Source organism: Poecilia reticulata, chromosome 15, assembly GCF_904066995.2.
Source record: "Poecilia reticulata chromosome 15, P_reticulata-male-v2, whole genome shotgun sequence".
NCBI lineage: Eukaryota > Metazoa > Chordata > Actinopteri > Cyprinodontiformes > Poeciliidae > Poecilia > Poecilia reticulata.
The window spans coordinates 7,058,594-7,081,898 of record NC_088844.1 but is presented as its reverse complement, the minus strand read 5'-3'; the positions used below and the strand labels follow the sequence as shown (position 1 = coordinate 7,081,898).

At 40.1% G+C, this 23,305-nt stretch overlaps 1 protein-coding gene across 10 annotated transcripts in view; it reads right to left on the bottom strand.

Moving 5' to 3' along the window:
- The window catches only part of ehbp1 (EH domain binding protein 1), a 178,189-nt gene that overhangs the window by 58,779 nt on the left and 96,105 nt on the right, over positions 1-23,305 (bottom strand). For all 10 annotated transcript variants that reach the window (XM_081616227.1, XM_081616228.1, XM_081616231.1 and 7 more), the window contains 4 exons: positions 21,309-22,091; positions 18,099-18,140; positions 17,826-17,972; positions 1,205-1,349 (listed from right to left, as the gene is read on the bottom strand). In XM_081616227.1, coding sequence (XP_081472353.1) covers positions 1,205-1,349; positions 17,826-17,972; positions 18,099-18,140; positions 21,309-22,091 — 1,117 coding nt within the window. The remainder of the gene's footprint in view (positions 1-1,204; positions 1,350-17,825; positions 17,973-18,098; positions 18,141-21,308; positions 22,092-23,305) is intronic.

Genomic DNA, 23,305 nt, shown 5'->3' with positions numbered 1-23,305 from the left:
AAAGATGCAAAATGATGCCATGACGAAGGAGTGATATGGTCAGCATCTCTCAGAGTTCACCTCCCTGTTGTATGAATCTGAAGGGACAGCAGACTTACCTCTACAGAGAATACGGTTCCTTTTAAATGGCTTTTTACAGTTTTTGTGCTTCCTCTGACAACTTCTCTGATTCCACAAATCTTCATCTCAAAAAAACATCACTACCAAAGTGTGTTGTACTAAGCAACAAAAATTAAAATTGGATTTTGCTTTTTTTTTTACCTAGCAGAAATGGTCAAGGTGAAAATATACCAATACCAGTCGGCAAATGATCTCTTGATGTATCTCTTAAAATATGAACATCATGTCACATCAAACTTTTTAATGCTTAATCTAGCATGTTAGCTTACCTGAAAACAAACCCCAGAATTAGTTTGGCAATATTTGAATCTCATCTTACGTTTTCTCACACGTGGAAGAAAAAAATCTAGTCACCGCGCATCTATAATTTCCTGTTCCTTTTCTTTTCACAGTTCTGACATTAAGTTGAATTCACTTTATTTCTTTCTCAAAATCAGGCACTTCTTTGTAACCTGCAGTCAGTCTTTGTCATTTGCATGCAGGGCACTTGATCTTCTAAAACAAAGCAACTAAAGGCAGGGTGTAAAACACAAAGACATCTGAAACAAATGACTTGCGCAGCCTAATAATGGTCATTGTGATAATAACCCCAATTTCAGGGAAATGGAAAGCAGTGGGAAATGTGCAGAGGCAGCGTTTGCTACCGCTACAAGATGTTATTAGAAGTGTACGGTGTTTTGAACATAATTTGGACGCACAATATGCAGTGCTGATTAATAATTACTGGCCTAAAGAGATGGCGGACGAGAGTGAAGACGTAATAGAGGGGGTGGAGATTTTTAGACCCGCGGTTGTTGTAAAATTACATTTTGTTTTCACTGAGGATTAGGCAGAACCCCTTTAGAGAGCATAATGGAAATGTGTGAGTGACTGAAGAAAGTTGAAGTCAAAACCATACGACTGTGACGTTTGAATTACAGCAAATAAGTATTAGTGATTGTCAGTTTATGAATTACTTACGATGAATATTTCATGTTTTTACTGTGAATGTTGGTAAATAAACAAACATAAATCCCCTTCAGAAAGATTGTGGCTCATGTTTATGCCTATTTTCATGTGTGAGGGCCATCAGGTGTGTCCTGACCTTCTGCTGCCTTGGTGCCTTTGCTTCTCTCCACGTTAGCTGGATCCAGCAAGCTCATGTCGGATATCTTGACTCCGGATCGGGCCTCGGCTATAAGTTGCCGGGCTCTTTCTCTTAGCTGTCTCCGCCGCTCCGCGTCGCGCTCCTGCACACAACCAGAGAAAAGGGCTCTTTAGAAGGCAAATGTCATAAGAGAACTGCTTTTATAGATCTGCTATAAACATATCATTAAAGCAACATATGTTCATACCATTCTGAACTGCTTCAGGACAACGTTAACTGTTTTTTATCTCAATGCCACACTCTTTCCCTGCAGTTTAATAGCAATAAGTATTGGAGTTTTAAGACCACAAATAAGCCTGTCATGCTAGATTTTTGATTGGCAAGAATTATGCAGGACTACATAAACGCAAACACGAATCTGACATAAAATTTTTAGAGACTACATTGTTTACTCAAACGGTTTGCTTGAACAGCAATCACAAACACAACTCCCACACATTTTCCTAAAGTCACTGCAAATAAATGGCTTTCAAAAGGCATATTTCACTGTATTTTGATGTGAGAACACCAACAATCCTTGATAGCGCTAGCATAAATACATCATAATGGGATTTTCCACTGTTTTTCAAAGAAGGTAACTCATTTTAAACGCTGTTTTCAGACACACTAAGAGCCTTTGGATGCAGGCCATCAGAAAACTTCCATGGTATGGAACAGCAAAGCATGACCATTGATGTAAACAGGAATCAGATTGCGTTAGCAACAAAAAGGTCCTGATGGGAATATGTCTAATGGACACATAGCCCATTGCTGCGCTGCAACATGGGAAAACCAGGAGTGATGACTCCTCAAAGATCCAGGTGCACAAAAGGTAAAATTTGGAAAGGTGAGGCCTGGAAGATGATGATGAATTTCTGCTCTTGCCCCAAAACTCGTCTCTAAGTTTGTAAAACTTTTCACCACAGGATTATAAAACAAGTCTTATACAAATATTTGCTTTACAGGAAGGAAAAACACAGGGTAAAAAAAACACACAAAAAAAACAGGGACAACACATCTTATCCCACAGGAATGAAAACATAGCTCTGTGTGAGTCAGAGGCTAAACCACTAAGACAACGTTGTTGTCAGACACATAGAAGTGCGTCAAGTCAGAAAATGTGTTTTGCAAGGTTTTACAGTTTATGTGCATGCCGTTGGTACAAAATGACTCCTCACAGATCAAGATATTATATAAATCAACAGTAACAATAACAATCTCTTCACAACAATAATGAGCTGAAGCACAAACTCACTTTTTTCAGTGCCTGGGCCAAATGAACATAAGAGCGTTCGACACCAGATGCTGTCTGATTTCATTTCAGTGTGTTACCTTCTCGCATCAACCAAATTTGTAGCATTAGTTATATGACTTCTTAGGATTTATTGAGTAATCTAGCAATGTTTGGGCGACACAGTGGGTTATGGAAAATGGAGAGCTGAGGAATACCATACCAGATCAGAGAACTGTTTCTGGTCAGATCCCATTGATTGTAGTTAAGAAATGTCATCTACTGTATTGCTGCCAGAACATTTATGTTTTAAATTACTAGTGGTGATTTTATTTCAATTAGCAGCGGTATTTCAGTAGTGACTCTTTAAACAAAATTTCTACACATGTTCATGCCAAAATTCAATACATTTCCGAGCTCAGGTTTCCAAATTTCGTTTTGTCAGTTAATAAATTGAAATCCAAAGCTCCAGAATGAATCTACAGTAAATATGACGATGGCCGTCACGGTTTAGATATGGAACCTGGAAAGAAGGAAGGACAAATGGAAAGATTGGATCAATTTCCAGAATGTGTCGGAACTCTGTTTGAAAATGCACAAAGAGCTCCAAACGGAAAATTCAAAGGAAAAGTATTATACTTGCCCTGTGTCTGATATTTTAAGAAATAAATTATCAGAAAAACACCACTACAAATGTTCCAGCTCCAACCGCCCGCCCGCCTGCCCAACCAACATGCATATCCCTAGTGGGGTCGCGAGGGGTGCTGTGCCCATCTCCAGCGGTGAACGGGAGAGAGGCCAGATACATCCTAGACAGGTTACCAGTCCTCTGTACTTTTGTATGTTTAGAAAAAAAAGTGAAAAAAATTGCATTAGAATTTCTAATGTGTTAAAATCGATGTAATCAATTAATCAAAATAAAAGTTCCAGGCCCAATTTGTATCTATACAGGGTCACCTCACATAGGTTTGGGTTTCGGTTCTATTCTGACCATAGAAGATATACCTGTCTCTAAAAAGTTTTATCAAAATACATGGACACATCTCAACACATTATGCAGGTTAGAGCACACAGGCACAGACTTCTCATCTTGGCAGCAGACAGATACAGTATTGAGCCGTCACCATCAGAGTAATGGCAGAAATGCCATTTTCAGGTGGTTTCAATATGATCTAACTGATAGCGGTGGCCACTACAGACACACACATACAAACACACACACACATAGCAACCACGATCAGTTAAGACAGGCACTTGCCTGCTGACGGCTCAACCAGCACACACTCACTGCACAGTCTATTAGCTGCAGTAAGCAGTGACACAAACAAATATCCAGGACAGGTAATCTGAAACTAACGGTGTTCTCGCTCCTGATAGTCCAGTAGACTGTTCAAAATTGCAACATTTGCTAAATTTTCATCTGGTGTGGCTCGTTCCATGTTGCACTGTCAAATGAACCAAACTTTTAAAAACCTGTTCCCCATCTCGCTGATGAGGGCGCTACACTAAGACCCATTGAAAGAAATGACATGAAAGCCTCTGAAGAATTGAGAACAACTTTCTTCACAAAATGCAAACAAAATTGGAGTGGCATCAGATTTTATCAACTGTTGGATTTCCCTTTTGTAAAAAAAAAACAAAAAACACAACTCTCCTGCTAGAGTTGGACTCTCGCATTTGTTTGGTTATATTTACCAAGAAAACCCTATGCACACCTGCTTTTGGAGTGGTCTCTGGCGCACTTATTAACATTTTTATTCGAACTGCACCAGAGTTCCTTTAGGTAGACCAGAGTTCAATTACATGTTCACACCTCCCCAAATGAACCAGGCTTTCTTGGTAAACAGACCAGAGTTTGATTAAAGCAGACCTGTGAACGTACCCCGAGTTTTGGCAAGACTTTTGACAAGTTAGTTAATTCAAACACACAAGAGTGTGTTATGAGAGAGCATTCCCATTCAAATCAGTGTATTGTGGTGAAATGTTATGAGTGAATGTTGGGCAGAAAGATTCACTACGAGTTAAAAGGATGTTGGAAAACAGAAAGCTGGAAGTCGCTTGTCTAACTTTTGTCACTGTTACAGACGGACTCGATATTCCACTTGTACGTGTGAACACACTCTGAACCGATGCCTCATCCCTCGAACAGAGCTCACCGCTTACGACCCAGGGGAGAGCGAAGCTGCGTTTCCCCATCGCCGCTTTCCTCCCTGTGGTTTCCTGTTAATCAGGCTTCTCCATATTGAGGCAGGGTTTTAGGGCAGGCCTATTGAAGCCACCCATTTATCCATTAACAAAACAAGCAGCGCCCGCTAATGAGCTACATCTCTCCATTTCCATGTCAATTGTTTGTTTGTAGCCATTGTTTGGCTGGGACAATGGGGCTGTATTGTAAATGACAGCAACCCTAATGCACTCTGCAAGTGTGTGTGCTGAGAGAGAGAAAGGGAGAGAGAAAGAGCGCCTAGGGGGATGGCCATAGGGAGAGGGGAACGCACCTTTGAGAGAGACTGATAAAAAGAAAGACAGTCGGGTAGGGGGGCGAGACAGAAAGGGAGATAAAGAGTGAAGACAGGAGGAATGGCTGTTACTGTTCTATAGAAAAGTAGATTTAAGGGGACGACTTCTTTGGTTTTTGACAAACAGAAAGCTTATTTATAACTCCACACAATAGTTAACATTGATTTGGTTTGTTCATTTTAGAATAGTTTAAAAACTGTTTTGCATCAAACTGCTAAAAGTTTTTCAGTTTGTATTCTTGGAGTGGAAACCTACAAATGGGTTCAATAATTTCTTTATGCCGGCTTGGTTTTGTTCCAGGAGGTCTTTGTTTCCTTCTTACCTTCATCTTTTTCATCTGCATGTTGTGGTAGCAGGAATATGGATGTTTCCATAATGTAATATGATAACAGTAATGTTACAATGTTATGGCCTTCTGGCTATCTTCTGGTTCAGATATCAAATCTGGCCTTTACAGATACAACTACCACTCTGATGTCGCTCTATCTGTATACATATACATAAGCTCTGGAACCAACACAATCCAAAACATCCCTCTATATTATTGGTGTTGGCCAATTTTGGGGACAGAAAAACGGGAAATTGAGTTTGTCTGTCCAGGGGCAAGGATTAACACTATGGAAGCGGAATACCGCCTGGCTGCGGCAGCAACAGAAAGAAGGCATTTTGGTGGAAGGAGAGGGAAAGATGTAGCCATTTTGTGTCTAATTTTACATGCATGTGCAGGTTGCGTTTTAAAGTAGGACAATGTAGAATGAGTTGTAAAAATATTCCCCTTGAACTTTTTCCTATTTTATCAGGTTACAACCACAAACCTCAACATATTTTATTGGGATTTTTGATGGAACAGACCAACAAAGTCCTTGAAGTGGAAGGAGAATGATAAAAGGTTTTTAGTTTGCCTTAATTTTGCAAATCATCAAATTAGCAAACAGGGGTGTCCCAATCCGATATTGATATTGTAAATCGGTAAATGTTTTTGAATTATATCACCCTGCATCTACAATCTAAGAGAGAACCACTCCACTCCAGTATTTAATCCAGCCCAGCATTTGTATCCCTTAGGACTTGTATCCCGCACACAGACCTATTAGTTAACAATAAACGGGTCAGTTGTTCTCATACTTGATGTTGACTATTGTCCTGACTAATATCACTTGATCAAGCTTTTTCTAACATTCCAGGCTACAAAGTAAGCAATAAAAGAATGTATGATTCATGCCTATCTCGTATTTGGTAAACACTGGTGTTGGCCGATACTCAGAGCTGCAATATCTGTATTGTATCGGGAGTCAAAAAGTTGCATCAGGACACCCTTATTAGTAAATAATTAACCATCTTCATTTGCCAGCACATACACATATGATTTTTGCTCTGATACTTTCTGTATAATTAAAAATATAAACATATGTACAGTTGCATAAAACACGATCAAAGGTTTTTTTTTCCATCTTATAATATGCATTCATCAAGTAATATTGCAAAGGAGAAAGGCGAGGTTGAATTAGTGCAAATAGGCATGGTTTCAATATTGGTACTCTTGGGTATTCATCAGAGAAAGCCCAGAGCAAGAAACTGTTCCCCATTTCTTGTTACAAATAGCATTCTGTAGCACCAATCTAGAGGTAAACCTCTCAAAACAGTTTGTGTCCAGAATGTGTGGGGTCTGTAGAAATGTTAGCTCCCTTTTCCTGACTACAGCTGAATAAGTCATGGATGGAGGGAAGGTTAGCATTGATGATCCTCTCAATAGATCTGATTGTTGCAGTTTGGACTTTTCCTCTTTTGTGAGTGAGCAAAATCACAATAATGGATTAGCACAGGTCCGACTCAATAATGGCTGTGTAGATGACCAGCAACTCCTGCGGACGGTTGCACTTGTAGAATTGACACAGGAAGTTATGATCTATATTTGGTCATCTTCCAACCACTCATTATGTATAAAAAGCATCTCAGATCCTGAGAAAAGGGTGGTTCCAAAGATCTGATCCCCCAGTAAAGACCGCCTTTAATCTTACCTCAGTATAAATCCAACTGTTCTACAAAGTCCAATGTTAAGAGAACATTTATGAATAAAACTATGATAAACATGGAACAGACTGTGTGCTTAACACATTAAATTTCACTTTCATATGAAAGGTGGTAAATGTCACGTGACAAAACATGAAACTCAAGGTATATGGATACGTTCACAGTACTTATAGTAATCAATGTATTTTATTGGGATTTTATTTGACAGTTTGTATTTAACCTCCATTAATCAGGTCCTTCAAAATAAAAGTAATCACATTAAGACGGCAACAATTTTTGTAAAAGCTACGTTTAATACATTGAATTTGCCTTTGCAATGTGACAATGTGAAAAAGTTTGAGCGATATTACCAACTTTACAAGATGTCAATCACACTTGTTGAGAGTTTTCCTATTTAGAAAAGCAGCAAAAGAGAAATGCAGATTCCCAGTTCCAACATCTGTCTACTCTGTAGCATAAAGCGTTGTTTATGCATTTCTAAGCTCTAACTATTGCAAATATGGATAAGAGGACATTGTCTCCCCTTGTAATTTAGTACATTCCAAAACTTCAGCTCATTGCCAGACCTACTGAGGCTGGTGCCTGTCAATCAAGCGCTACCAACTTTGTCAGTCAAATTAAAACCCAGTATTCTGTGGCAAAACGATATGCCAGAAGTTTTTTAAAATTTTTTTGAAGAGCAAATTGGTTGACCAGGTGGAGATTAAATGCCACCTAGCGGACATAGAAACAGGACAAAAGGGGGCACTCACAGTCGCTGTTTGAAAAATTGGAAAGTGACAATAGATGGAAACAAACTCTTGCCTTAATGTGCCAACAGCCCAACGTCACGTCTAAAAGCCACGGGGACATAACCCAAGTAAAAACACAGACAGTACAAACCCAACCAGCTGCATCATTACACGATCAAAGTCAGGATGGAAAAACACAAGCAGAGAAAAAGGAGGAGAGAAAGCATGACAGCTGGTGGTCAGTGGGTAACCTGGCTTTAAGAATGGAGGCTCAGGAGGAGAAGAGACTTTGCTTTTTTGAATGGTGACAACAAGAACAATCGTGCACTGTGTCTTCTGTTGACGGGTGGGAACCTCCGAGGGGAAAAGGAGGCTCAACGGATGACTGCGAGGCTGAGACAGAGGCTTCCTCTGTGGGGCTGGCGTCGCGTGAGGACCCCTCTCTGCTTTGGAGGCTCTTTCTGAGCAGGTTGTCGCCCTGGTTGCTCTTTTTTGGGCGAGTGGGGGGAGAAAAAAGGGTGGGAGGGCACGCACCGCCGGTCATGTACAGAGACCTGGCGTGGGCACAGAGTGATGCTACACATACACAATCGCTATCTAAAAAGAGGTTGCCAACCTCCCAGATAGCCAGCCAGTCTGGCAGCCAGTCATGCAGTTCCAGACATTTGTCATGACAGGCTAATTCACAGTCAAGAGGTCCTTTAGGTCTCTATCTTGTCCAGCACACACATGCAAAAGCACTGCTGAACACACACACACTAAAGAAGTCGCATTGCTCAACACAGCTTAGACTGAAGGTTCAGGCAGGATACGGATACAACGTAGGGCTAGACAGCAACTGAACAGATTTGTTTTTACTTTAAAATTTGATAAGAAAATGCCTCTAAGATGATAAAACTTTATATTCTCCTTGTACACATTTTATGGCGTCTTCTGTTACAAATGTATGGTGTATATATTCTGACATTTAACAAGACTAGCAGTCTATTGCCAGAAACCAATGGGTTTGTGAGCACAGAAGGTTGTTTGTAAAAACATGATGAAAATTATAATTGATTTAAAATACAAAGTGTTTCCTACAACACTATTTATAAAAAAAAGATGCACAACCCAAAGGGATTTATGGGAAATGAGGTTTTCCACTTTCAAGAACAAGACTTCAAATTGGACCAATCGTCTCCAAGCAGAGCAAAGTATATTCAAGTACGTGAAATGGAGCAAATGAAGAAATGTGCAGTTTTTTCTGGTCAAAATTAGGTTAACAAGGCAAGACAGCGAAAGGGGGAGTGACAGAGGAGAAAGCAGGGAGGCAGATGGAGATGAGTGTGGCGCTTATCGGCTGCCTCCAGACGGACTGCGCGGATCAATGGGCATGCGAGGCCCATAGCGATCAATGCATTTGATAAAGAATTAAAGAAGAACCACTGTACATAGCTATCAAAGAACAGGGACACACCCTAATTATGATTTGACAGGTGAGCGCCCATGATAGGGGTCTGGGTGTGCGAATATATGAACGCTATAAATACAGAAATACGAACCTGCGAGATGGATGTGACGGCCATAAACCTGTATGTCAGAGTTTAAATGTTTAGAAACTAACGTGAAGGTCCAGAAGTGGTGTGTCCGTGTATATGTGCTATTTGTATAAGGGTTTGATGTTAGTGGGTATGTGTCTCTGTCAGGGATGCTGTACTTCTGATTTCAGGGTCTGAGGGTCTGTTCTGAGTAAGGCTCTATAGCAGTGGTCCCCAAACTACGGCCCGCGGGCTGGATCCGGCCCGCCTCCACATTTGGTCCGGCCCCCTGAACAATACCAGAGAGCATTCAGATTTTTTTTCCATATATTGTATTTTCTGGTTTATATGTGGATTTTTCTTCAACCACCAGAAGGCTCTTTAGCAGAAAGTGTGTCCTGTAAACTGTGGGTGTTTTGTTTTGCATGGCGCATTGCTGCCATCTGTTGGACTTTTAGGGAACTGCTTGACTTTTATGTTATTTAATCAGTACGGTTGTTTGCTAGCGGTAGAGCAGATGAACACACGTGTTTGTTATGAACGCCACATTCCAGGTCGAATTCTTCGAAGCAATGCCTGTTAGTTACTTTCCCTCAATGGAATATATACTAGTCAGTCCCAGTGACCGTTTCACTAACAGTTTTTGCCCATGTGCTTTCTGGGTAAAAATCAATCGAGAAACACGCGCGAGCAACCCCCCCAATTGTTGCGCTGTCAACAATTTCCAGCAGCGCAGGTGATAAACGTGTAACACTTTTTCTGTTACAAACTGACTCCGGCCCCCCCACCAGAGAAGGGAAACGTTTTGTGGCCCTCACAGGAAAAAGTTTGGGGACCACTGCTCTATAGTAACTTTATACAGTTTGAACTGTAATCTGGTAAAGGTATTCTGTGCTAATACAAGTGGTTTAAGGTGATGTGCATTTTTCTAAGTATTGCTACAATGACTTTTTGGAATAAAAATTTTATTTAAAAAAACTGATTTTTTGTAAAATGCAAAAAATGTTCTACTATGAGAATCACTCCCTAATGCATATTAGGAATTATGAAATGTTGGAAAGGATCAGAAACAGAAGGAAAATATGAAAATATTCAGATATTTAAAAATTAGTTTCTCTCTCATTTTGAGTTTGATCAGTCAAAATGCTCAAAAGAACGCCTTGTGGAAGTCAGTAACGATGTCATTGAAAAAAATGTCTGTGCAAATTGCTCATGGCCTATCCGCAACTTGTGGTTCTCATGGAGAAGAAGGATGACATGTTCCACGATTTTTTTTTTTTTAAATTAAAATACGTCAGAGATGTCCGACACGTTTTCACGAACCCAGAGAAGCACCGCTCCTCCTCAAAGTGATTGCATTTAGCTGCTGGTCAGCTGGCGGAAATAAGGGTACTAAACCTTTCCCATAAAGAGAAATGGAGAAATATACAGCCAAGGCGAGGAAACAAACGTTGTGATACTCATCACTCTTATTGAGGTAACTCTACAGTTTTGCAACATTTTTATATGTTACATTTCTGTTTAAATCTGCCTTGTTCACTTCAAAGGAACAGTGAAGTATCGGCCGATACTTACATGAGAAACCAATCTTATTGACCTCAGCAAAGGTTTGAAAATCAGCCACTGAAAAGTTTTTAATTTTTTATTTAACAACTTTTCAAACAAAAAAAAAATCCGGATCATCAGGTTGGGATTTTTTTTTTTTTTTTTAAGATCGGTGATCGGCCAGAAATCTGCAATCAGTGCATCCCTAAAATTTCTCTAGGATGATTTTTTTTTTTAATGGCTGCTTTCTCACAAGCAATAAAATTACAAGGAAATGGAAAAAAAAAACATCAGTAGTGTGAAAACAAAACAGGATGGATTGTGCCGTTTCTGACCCTTGCAGTTGCTCACACATGAACAAAACAAAGAGAAAAGAAAGATGAAGAGGTATGTGGGCCCTGAAGAGGTTTGCGAGTACAGGTGAATTACAGCTTTCTTCTCTGACGGCTTGATCAGCTCTTGTCCTGCAATTTAGAGAGCTGTCTTTCTCCTGCTCGTTAACACACACACACGCTCAGGCGCTCACACACTCAATTTAGGCTCTGCCTTTGATCTCTGCTCCAGTCTATTCAGTCATGACACATACCCTCTCACTCCAAGACACGCGCGCAAAGAAACTCCCCACCACACTATTTAGTTTCATTTGGGGCACATTTTTGGGAAAAAAAAGAGAGAGTGAGAAAGGAAAAGAAAAGAGGGGGGAGAGAAGGAAGAAGAGGGGAAAAATGGAGAACAGAGAGAATAAAGGAGTGGCAAGCAAGGCCTGGAGGAAAACTATTACTGCAGGGAGAAAGTTAAAAAAAGGGAAAGGACAAGAGGAGGAACAAAGAACAAAGTGTCAATGAAGGAGCAGAGTCCACAAAGCCATGTCAGAATTTTAAAAAGCAGCACCATTTTGTTCTGTATGTCATGTACAGACAGCACCTCACTTCTTGCCTTTTAATGGCGTCACTGACGAGCAGAAAGGGCAAAAGGAACTGTTATAAATTATTTTATTGTTGTTGAGACTTGTAAAGAGTATATCACACTCTTTAATATGATTGCACAGCTACCAATTAGAGAATGCTTTAAGCTGTTTTACACTGTCAATAAATCAATCAAGTTTATTTGTATAGCATATTTCAGCAACAAGGCAGTTCAAAGAGCTTTACGTCATAAAAATATACAAACATGTCATGTAAACATTATAAAGTTACCAATTCTGAAACCACTAACAAACATTACATTTTGTCGAGTGCCATCTTCCAAAATATCCACACACATCAAATATGTTGGTCAATGTCCAAGTGATTGTGAGTCGAAAGCAACTCTAACCAGGAGTGTTTTTGGCCTCTATTTAAAGAAAACAGTGTTTCGGCTGTTTAGTTTGTTACAGATTTGTGGTGCACAGAAGCTGAATGCAGTTTCTCCACCTAAAGTGCAAACAACCAGAAAGCAAGCAATCTGAACAGCCTCTGACAAGAAAAGGAAAAGAAGAAAACATATGTTATGGTTTCTTGCACTGAAACAGAATATATCCCGTACAAAATCTAATAATTAAAATGAAAAGAAAGAAAAACTAAAGTGCAGACAGCAGATGACAACACCTACAGGTCGAAACAGCAGAGACCCAGGAGCCCGCTTCACTGATGAGGACGGGGGGGAGGCGGCTGGGGCGCTAGTCGGCAAAAATCAAACGGGACCCAATTATAGGAATCACAACGAGTCAGTGAGCAGGGGAACTCTCTTACCTGGAAAACACCAAGGCATGTGTGTGCACTCCTTAAGCAAGCGCACACACTTTTTAAAAAGGCCACAGGTGCTAGATATTTGCACAAAACACACACACCTCATCGCTTTACAGTTAGGGTTTTTTTTTTTTTTTTGCAAAGAATTACACACAGTGCGGTTTCATGGGCACACGTTCATCCCAAACCTAGTGTGGATCCTGATAATTAGCCTGGCCAGGCCGCTGTGAAATTACTGTTCTCATCTGCTAATGGATGAGAAGACCTGGAGCGAATAGACACAGACACACACCAACTTCTCTATTAAAATTAGAACAGTGGGGAAGACTAAAGAGCAACACAAAAAAAATGGTATTTAGAATAAGACAAGAATAAATTCATGGCACTAGACTAAAAAGATGAACTGATCCACTATTTTCACTTCCATTACCAATATTTGAGGCTTAGCATTGGCCAATGCTGACAGAAAAACAGCTGAATTGACTTAAAAAGTTTTGTTTTTTAATCGCAGACATAAATATGTTGAATCACAAATTTATCAATAACTTGGCACCAGTAGAGCATACTTAAATACACTTAAATAGCTTGACAATATTGGTCCAACATGTTAAAACAACATAACTTAATGCTCTTCAGTCAATGTGATTAGGAGTAGAACAGCCAATGTAAAATAAATAATAAACTGAAACCAGCTACGTTGGTCAAGCATGTAAAAATAAACTGTGACAAGCTTTCTTTCAAATGGTTTAGAAAATGCAATTAGAAATTCTAAATATAATGTAAATAATAAAACACGATATCGCTCAAAGCATAAAGCATAAAATTGACTGAATAGATCTGCCCTCATGAATCAGGCACCTTGCCATAGATACCTGATCTAGACTTTTTTTTAAATATTGGGACCGATATAGATATTAATATCGGATTGGTACAACTCCGGTTACAGTCTTTGAAGACATTCAGACCACTCACTAGTGATGTGTTGTAAGGGCCACTTATTGAATGAAAGTTAGACGGTAGGAGCATGTCCTTAAAAGGTCAACGAGGCGAAGAACAAAGTAGCAAAAAGCAACTAACAGAAAAAGACTGATTTGGGGGGGAAAAAACCCATTGAGAACAATTTAAGTAATTAGAACAAAAAAACACTGGATGAAAAATCAAAAACAGACATGAAAGAGGGAGGGAATGAGAGAAAGTAACCGAGCAGACAGGCAGAGAGAGAGAGAGAGGAACCCAAACCTGTGACCTTAGATGAAAGAAGCAGTCACTGTGGGCTACAATTAAGGATGGCAGGAGGGAGAGCATAGGTCAGGAGATCTACACAGACTCACACAACTGCAGAAGCATGAAACATCCCGTCACAATGGCAGTGGATGTGTGGATACACTGATAACCCCCGCCCCAAAAAAACAGATGAATTTGATTTAACAAGGAGTCTCGTAAAAGCACTCACATTGTGAAGCAGTACAACCTCAAGCTAATTGTATGTATCGAGGTTGTATGCAACAGATTAACAAAAAGATTTACACATTTGTGGGGAGAAAGTAGGTCAATATTTTGTAGAACCTTTTATTACTCCAAGTACATGTGCAGTACTTTATGGTAATAGTGTTGTTCATCTACAGACTGACACTGGGCAAATCTTTCTCCTCCATCGTCTAATCATCAGCTTAGATGGAGACAATCTGTTCACGTAAATATTCAAGTCTTAGTCAAGTTTCTCAGTTGGGTTTAAATCTGGACTTTCTAACAGATGAATATGCTACAGCAGAACAAAACGGACAGTGGCGGATTTTCAGGCATTTGTGGAGGAAGATGAGATCTGTGGACAGGATTGTTTCATATAAGAGAATCAGCCAATTGCCAAAAATTAAGGAAATCGGAGCCGATTTATCAGTGCACCCCTACTTTTAATGTCTTCCTCTCTCATCCTTACTTTTCAGTAGAGGATAGTTCACATAGCAAAATTTTTATGCTGATATTTGTCCCAATCTTTTTCCTTCTGATAATCTTAAGGACACCCCAATTAGCGGGACGGCTCATTAAAACAATCTCAATCTCCTGCTGTGTGTGGTGTGATAAGAGTGATTTGGTCCACTTGGAAGAACGTTGGGGCCGCTCTGATATAAAATCAACATGTTTGATCGTCTTTGCCTGATATTGTAATGTGCGGCCCGTTGAAAGTGACGAGAACGAGGCCCGTTGAAAGTGACGTGTAAAACAAAACAACTGAAATGGCGAACCAGTGGATGTTGCAGTAAGATGCATTTTGCTTGGTACATAATTTTAAAAAATAGCCCATCTTCATTCCTGACTTGCCTGCTGTGTTCTTTGGTTGTAATTACACGTAGCTTTACGTTTAATAAAACACCTTGAAGGTTGTGGTTGTACTGGAGGTTGACGCAGATCTGAGACTTTATCCCATATTTACCTGTTTGATGAGTGCCGTAAAAGGCTTTTCTAAAACGTTAAGAAGCTTTGAGATCAGATCAATTAAGTGAGGCCTGTCTCTGCGGGTTTATGTAATGCAATCATAAGGACACAGGAAGCATTCATAATAGATTTCTTTTTTTAGCAAAACCTTAAAAACTCTTTAAAAGCGAGGCTCTGAGTAAGAGATGAAGACTGCTAATATATTAATAAATGTGCAATCAGACTAATTTCTAAATTTTACTTTGAAAGCAGCACCTCTAAAACAGCTAACACAATGACCCCTTCCTTTATCCCACATTAGTCACTTCCCTCAAAGAAGGAGTCCTGCTTTAATTGAATTAAATTATACCTTATGCATGCTAAACCACAAAGCACCTACTTAGCCAGATGGAGAGGTAAATGGGAAAGGCTTTTGCCTCTCCAGCTGATAACGACGACACACATGTACACACACACACACACACACACACGCACACGCACGCACGCACACACACGCACACTCACACTCATGCTAATCAAAACAAGACATCAAGTAATCTAATCTGAATCACTAACAATTATCAGCACATTGGCCCCGAGGCCAGGCGTATTCCTTTGATCAATGTTTTCTATTAAAAAAAGTGTAAACAATTCAATATCGCCCTTCCCCCCTCCTCTTTTGATTCCTTCCCTTATGCATAGTGAGGGGGATATTAGCCAATTGTCCTTGGAAATGAGTCAGGAAATCAGCCTGGCCACTTTAAGGAGCTAATCTGACTAAAGTCAAATATCTTGCTGCACCACACGGGACCTTTTTTTTTTTTTTGTCACCGAGGAAATACACTGGTGAGGCAAAAGCTTTGAAGACCTCTTTTAATTTGCTCTTTTTCCTCCGAAGACTTTCAACCAGCACCAGTCCTAAAAAGGTCCTCACTTATTTCCTCAGATTATTCCAGAATGGTTATTCCTGTGGCCAACAAGCAAACACCAGCACACACATAAACACACACACATCTATGAGCGTACACACAAACACACGCTTACATGCGCACTTCTGAAAAACATCTAATTCAAGGGCATATTTCTCTTTAAGGATTTCAGCGGCAAATGCGGAGGCCAAGCGGCTGTTGCCTTTTAGATATTTCATTACCAAAAGGTATTTATTTCATTTTACCCTCAAATCCCTTGTCACTATTTTTTTTTAAAACTCCTTTGCATTTTTTTTTTTTTTTTACTGAAATATTTGGAAACGTGACAGAAGATTGGACCACGGTGCTTTCCCAGGGTAACTCCTGGTTCATCAGCATGCCCCTTCCTCTCAGTATATTATGTTCAGTGAAGCGTGCTCAGTTCAGAGCCGGCAATTTCAATCGTTGCGTTTCTAGTCTAGTTAGCTTCAGTACAGCGATTCTTCACCCCTCCCAGCGCCCCCGATTTTTAACCGTGAATGTACTTCTGCTGACAGCTGTCTGCGGACTGCATATGCTCGGCGCACTAAGGAAAAAGTGAAGGCGGGCAGAAAATTTAGTTAGTCATATAAATTGTCAAAAATGACCAAAGACAGACTCTGTAGAGACAGAGTTGTGTTTCCAGAGAGAGAGAGAGGAGACAATGAAGAAGTCCATCCACATTGGAGTTTCTTCCTTGCCGACGCGTTCAGGTTGCGCCGCTCAGCCGCCCATGAGAAAATCTCAGCTGAAGGTAATGAGGGAGAAGTCTTCTCTCTTTCCAAAAGCTTGTTCAGAAAGTGGTCTGCCAGAGGACGAGACAGTTTATACTGGATTTTCCAACATGTTGGAAGCGTAGCGAGCAGCAAATAGGGAACAGTGAAGTTCAAGAGACTGGTGGATGTACAGTTTGTTTGTCCTGAACACTGACGTAAAAAGAAAGTCAAAAGAAAATAAAGCAAAAGTTGGTGTGACAAAACTATAGTTGAATGTCACAAATAAAAATAAAAAAAGCGTCTTTATAAACTTATTCGCTTATTTCCAAAAATAATGGATGAATCGGATTAAACATCCCAGTGAAAATGTAAATATAAAAGTTTAGAACAAAACCCCCATTAAAAAAATTAAATAACATGGTCAAAACAAGCCCTTTTGCACATGTTCACTCACTTGTTTTCAGGTGTGTTAAAATAAACTTGAACAAATGCAGAAATGATTTTGCTTCTACATTTGGATATCGACTTCTAGTTTCTTGAAAAACAAAATCAAATAGTCCCAACTATAATAAAGTTATTGGTGTTACAATTAACTTCAAGATAAAAAGTATTTGAACATTTATCAAATGTTTCTAGTGATTAATGCGTTGCCTCTTACAGTCAGAGTCTCACAAACACAAATGCTGCTCAAAAACCAAAAACTTGTCTGTTATGTATAACTTTCAGTACACCAGTTGTTTTAAGCTGTACAACTACAGCATTAGTTGTAGTTGTACTACAACTACAGCTGCACAAAAACAACATTTAATCAGATTTTTTATATTTCTTATAGTTACTGATGTGTTCATGGAGCTAGAGGTGGAAAAATTGTTTCAACTGCAAAACTAGCCAGTTTCTGGTCAGCTTTGAGGTTGCAAACATCATCATCATTAATAGTTTAAAATCTAAATAAATCACAGTTCTTGTCACAGTATTTCCCCCTACCAAACCAACAACAACAAAATATATCACTGCACATCCCAAATCAAATGTCTAATTATTAACATAAGGAATTATTTGTTAGATTGTGGTACTTTTGGTCCTTCATACTTCTCACAGATACATTCCCTCAAGTTTCCTTTACTTGAGGAATGTACAAAGGCAAATTAGTCTGACTTAAGAGTCAACATGAGAACGGTTGCTGTACTGTGGCAATAACTTACATCAGAGATGCCTGAAGTCCTGTTTGGTGCTGCGACAGCTGAGTTGGGGACGTTCTTATTTCCAGCCTTCATGGCGGCGTCTCTGCGGGCCTGTTCCAGCAGGAGCCTGGCTCTCTCTTTCAACTCCTCTTGACGAGAAAGTACTTTCTACAAACAAGTACAAAACATGAGTAATTCAAATGCTGATATTAGTTGTGTTTTGCTTTGTTTCAAACCTTTTAAACAAGCACATCATATTTAGTTTTGCAGTCTGATCAAAAACATTTGACTCACCTTCTCAGCTGGAGGACTTGATACAGATGCAGGTGACGGCTCCTTTGACAAAGAAAAATGCAACATAAATGCAAGAATCTATAAAGTTCTGCTTTTAAGATTCATGCTCGCTTATTTCAAACCAATAGCACAGTCAAAGTCTTATCTTCCATTTGCCTATAGTAGAAAGTAAAAAACCCAATCAGCCGACTGACTGATACTGACATTTCATTTTTTTATATATTTTTTAAAGTTGTTAAATGCATCACTGAAGTTGCTAATTTGGCAACCGATTTATTGGTGCATCCGGAGTTTAAAAATTTATTTTCTTTAAGAAGAACACTTAATGTTCTAATGACCATAAGTATAAAAAATATCCTGCATTTTCAATTTTCTCAAGTTTTCTGTGAGTTTCCCTGCTGGAATAAACCACTGTGGCTTTTTTGTCAAGACATCCCACGCCTCATACAGACTTTATGAGGCGTACGGAATTAAATAGGGGTACACCTATTGCAATTTTTTGGCCAATCGCCAATCTTTAAAAAGTCTGACCTGCTGATTCAGATTTTGGCCGGCTAAATATAGGGACCTTGGCTGATAAATAAGGTCAGTGGGTAAGATCGGTTTCGCAAACAAGTGTTGGCCGAAATCGATTTGGACGATGTAGCCGAAAAACATAATACGATATAAACGTTTCAAGTCAGTCGATGCTGATCACCGATTTTTTTTTTTTGTTTAAAATATCTGAAATATTTCGTGGTGTAACTTTTCCTTGTTTTATTCTAAATTTTCATTCCAAGTGAAATATTTTTTTTAAGCAGATACAGGCACAGAGGAGAAACCTGACTCAACTGATGTGAAAGTTACTTAATAGGAAACTGTAAATAATTCAACAAATTGTTGCTAGGTGACCAAAAAGTGAGTAAGTTAGTAGATGCCACCAATCTTGTTTAGCTGGCTGCGAGAGGTGGAGAGACTTAAGCCTTTTCTCTGCCTACATCCCCAGAATCATGTACGGTTTTGGATCGGCTCAGTAACTATTCTATATATTGTTTATTTTATCAGACGTTTTACCTATTGATATCGATCACGTGTCTATTGTAATATATATTATTGATTTATTGACCAGCTCGAGGCTGAATGAAAGAAACTGGTGCTGATTTATCGGTGCAAACGTAGAAAGTACAATAAGTTTTAAAGGATAAAAAAAAATTTTTTTTTAATTATCTTAAAGGGTTTTGATAGAAGAACAGCCATCAAGCAGGGGTTTTTTTTCACTGCAACAAGCTAATCTTTTTTAAGAATTTCAATTAAACGTGGATAAAGGTGCTGAGGCATCCCATTAAGTTGATAACAGCACATCAAAAAAAAAAAAAGTAAATAAATAAAAAACTCTCCCCGCAGCCCCTTCTTCCTGCCCCCGTGACCTTTTAGGTTGTAAACAAGCAGCAGTAATCTGAGGTTAACCAATGCAGCCCTGCACCGAGCACGGTTGGTTTGTGCGAGCGGGTGCACACATGCGTACAGGTGTGTGTCAGAGTGTAAGACGAGATGATGTCTGCTCCGTGCAAAGCATCGCCACGCCTGAGCGGTCACGGCACAAACTGTCATCAACTGCAGGGATGGGAAATATAATGAAAAATATAATGAAATGTCAAAGCAAAGGAGGGGGAGTGGGGTTCTGTTGGGCGCATTCGGTAGTCGCCACATGTTAAGGGTCCCGATGAGTCTGGTTCTTGGCAGCAAGACAAGTGACAACAACATCTAATGGAGAATGGAAGGGAATTTTTCGGCACGGTCATCTCTGCGTTTGTATCAACAATGTTGGACAGATTTGAAGCTTAGCGAGCGCCAGGAGGAAATGAATGTTGTACGAATCCTCTGTCTTATGACTGACGGCGCCGAGAAAGTTTCAATCAAAGCCTGGGTGCAAGGATAAAAACATGAGCAATCCATTTAGGGCCCAGACAGGTACCTGCAGGTAAATGCTGTTGGAATCTTAATACCTGACTTAAGTAGCAAGAATGAGTTTATGAAACACAGACTGGTCCTGAGGTTAAGGTACTGAATTTATGTATTCGTTTTCAGGTTTACTGAATCAGATACCTCAAAGCTACAACTGCAAATCATGTGAGAAATCATTGGGACTCTATGTGATAGATCAATACAAAGTAGTGCAAGACTGTACAGTGAGAGAAAAATTCTAACATTTATTGTTGTGGTATTTATTTGTGTTTAATCCCACTGCATCAATCTCAAAGAGCAACCTTTTACTGCGATTACACCACCCAGTCTTTGAGAGGTATGTCTCAAACAAGAAACACTTTTACCCATTCTTAGTGGAGGTTAAGGTTGAAACTGTCCCAGCAGAAGCAGGTTTTCATTGAACCCGTACCACTGTAGCTCTGGCTGTATGTTTAAGGTTGTTCTCCTGCCAGAGGACTTCTTATGGCCAACAACAGCTTCCTTGTCACCGTCAAGGCCAGATTTGAGGTGTGCATGAGTAACAGTGGTTCAAATAATAGATACCCGAGCTGTTCACTGCAAAAACACAAAACCTTACCAAGTATTTTTGGTCTAGCCTCTTGTGCAAATGCTTTCGTATACTTGAAATAAGACAAAACTAACTATCAAGTAACTTTTCAGCAATACAGGAACTTGATTGAAACAAATAATTCCTTAATATTGATGCAAAATACTGGCAGATTATTTCACTTATAGCATGGGGAAAATGTCTTGTTACAAGAATAGATCCAGTCCTTTTTCTTCAATATTAAAGAATTAGACTTAAAACAAGCTATACCTATATGTTGTTGAAAGGTTACTTTTAAGTTACTTTTGTCGTATTTCAAGTGTACAGAGACATTTGAACTAGAAACCAGACCAAAAATACTTGGTAAGATTTTTGTGTTTTTGCAGTGTTAGTCTCTGCATCTTCTACAGAGTTACCATAGACCTCTCGATTCTTTTTGTTTTATTTAGGGGTTTCGGGAGTGAAGGAAGGATGACTGCAAATGCATGCCACACTGTAAATGAGTTCATTTTCTTTCGACAATACAATTTTGCACCACTCTGTGCCGGCCCATAAGACATAAAACCAATAAAATATTTTGCAGTTTGCAGCTGTAATGTGACAAATTGTGGTGAAACAAGTTTAAGGCATGTGGAAAGCAGCATTGCAATGCAAGAGTGCAAAACACCAAGTCAAATACTGTGACTAGGTGGCTTTACCTGTTTGATGGGGATATCTGTGTGGTTGGTTGGGGAGGATTTGGTGTTTGAAGCTGGCTCTGAATCTGAGTGACGCAGACTGGCCCTTTTCTTTTTAATGAGGTCCGCGTCCCTGTTATAGGAGAAGTGTGATAAAGAGTTTCCTCTCCTTGTAGGGGACGATGGTTCGGTACTTCTCTCTCCTCTATCCTCTAGCACCTCCTCTTTACGTAGTGTTTCCTTCTCCAGCTCTCTCTCCGCTCTTTGCGGTAACTCGCAAAGATCTAAAGTGTTGACTTTGAGCAGACCGCCTCTATCCTCGGACACTGGCAGGGCCACGCGGGCAGAGTTTGTAGTCGTTGCAGCCAACGCTGTGCGCGGCAACGGGACCGGTATTGACGATTGTAAGGACCCTGCTGCTGGAGAGCCGGTTGAGTCTACTCCAACTTGTTGCTCCATTGTCTCCCCTTCGGCGGCCTCGGCGCCGTTGGATTCAGCGGGAACGCCAGCCGTAGGTGAAAGGGGCTCGACGTTGACCTGGCGGTGTTGCACGTCGTTCAGTTCAGCGTAGAACTTGTCCTGGTCTATGGAGGCGTTGGTGTCCGTCTCGAAGTCGCCCACTTTGTAGGTGCTGCGGCTGCTGTTGGCCTCTATCTGCACCACGTTGAGCTCCTCGCCAGAAAAATGGGCCCTTATCTGGTACAGGTAGGTCATCACCGTGAGCTTGTCGGGAATAGCAAGGAGCACCATGTCGGATGGCTCCAGGAGACGAGAAATCCCCAGACTCGCAAAGCCATCGTATGCCTACAATAAAAAACAAGAAAACAAGCATTAAATTAAGAAAAAATTATTCTCCATAGCAACAAATAAGCGACAAAGAAAGGACTATGATGGAGTCTGGTTTCTATTTTCGTATACTTGGTATACAGAATGTAAGTGTGCACTCTATATGTTCATGTGTGTTTGGGAGTGAGAGACACCGCTGCCATGAGTCCTGACAGGTCATGTCAGGGTTGGCTGTCCCTGATAAGAGACGCAGATATCCCAAGACAGAGCGCCTAATCCTAAAGTGCGTGTTTGTGTGTACACACACACGTGCGCGTGCGCCGAAGTGCGTCTTTATCGCTCGCCTACATCAACGTGCCCACGCTCTCCGTCACGCGTGTAATTGGTCTGATTAGACGCTGATGAGAAAATACAGGTGTGATTATCAAGCGACAGACGAAAACCAATCCCCCATCACAAGATAGACTGAGACACAGAGAGAGGGGATGAAAACCATTATCGCTGCCAATGACAGGTAAATAAATAGATTAACAGCAGCGCGCACACATGCCACCCCCAGTTCCTGCACGCACACATGGCCTCCCCATCCATCTCTCCCAGGTATCACGGCTTGTATCTGGTCTGCTTGATAGTGTTGATCTAATTCCAACCTGTTGCGGGGCACGTTTGTTTTACTGCCTCTGTAGACCTCCCGACTCCATCAATTGCTCCGTTTCTCCCAGACTCTCCCACTCTGGAGACTCCTCTTCTTTTGACCTCTTGAGATGCATCTAGAGGAGCCTCCTTAACCTTTCTCAGCCCTGTTCTGCTTTCAATTCTCCTCTTTTCCCGCAAACAAATTTTTTTTTGCACCTTTCTTAATCCAGAAAAGGGCATTATTAAGCATGTATGACTTTTTATTAAGCCTTTGCTTTGCATACAAAACACAGTTTAGAGACAAATGCTGATACACACAAACCAAAAAAGCTTTGTTCCATCTAAAATGATCCAGTTTAGCTTTCACCAGTCTATGAATTTTGAAATAAAAATCAGTGGTGGGCACACTTCCGCTAATTTCTTCCGTTTAGCGCTTTTGCTAACTTAGAAAATGTTTAGCACAGATAACTTTATCTAAATTAATCTTTCCTGGTTGCATTTCTAAAGCTCTAATTTACTTGAATGTTGAATAAAATTTGATATTTGTGTCGAAGTTTTAATTGTCAACAGTTTAGAATTTTCAAGTTTATCTTCGT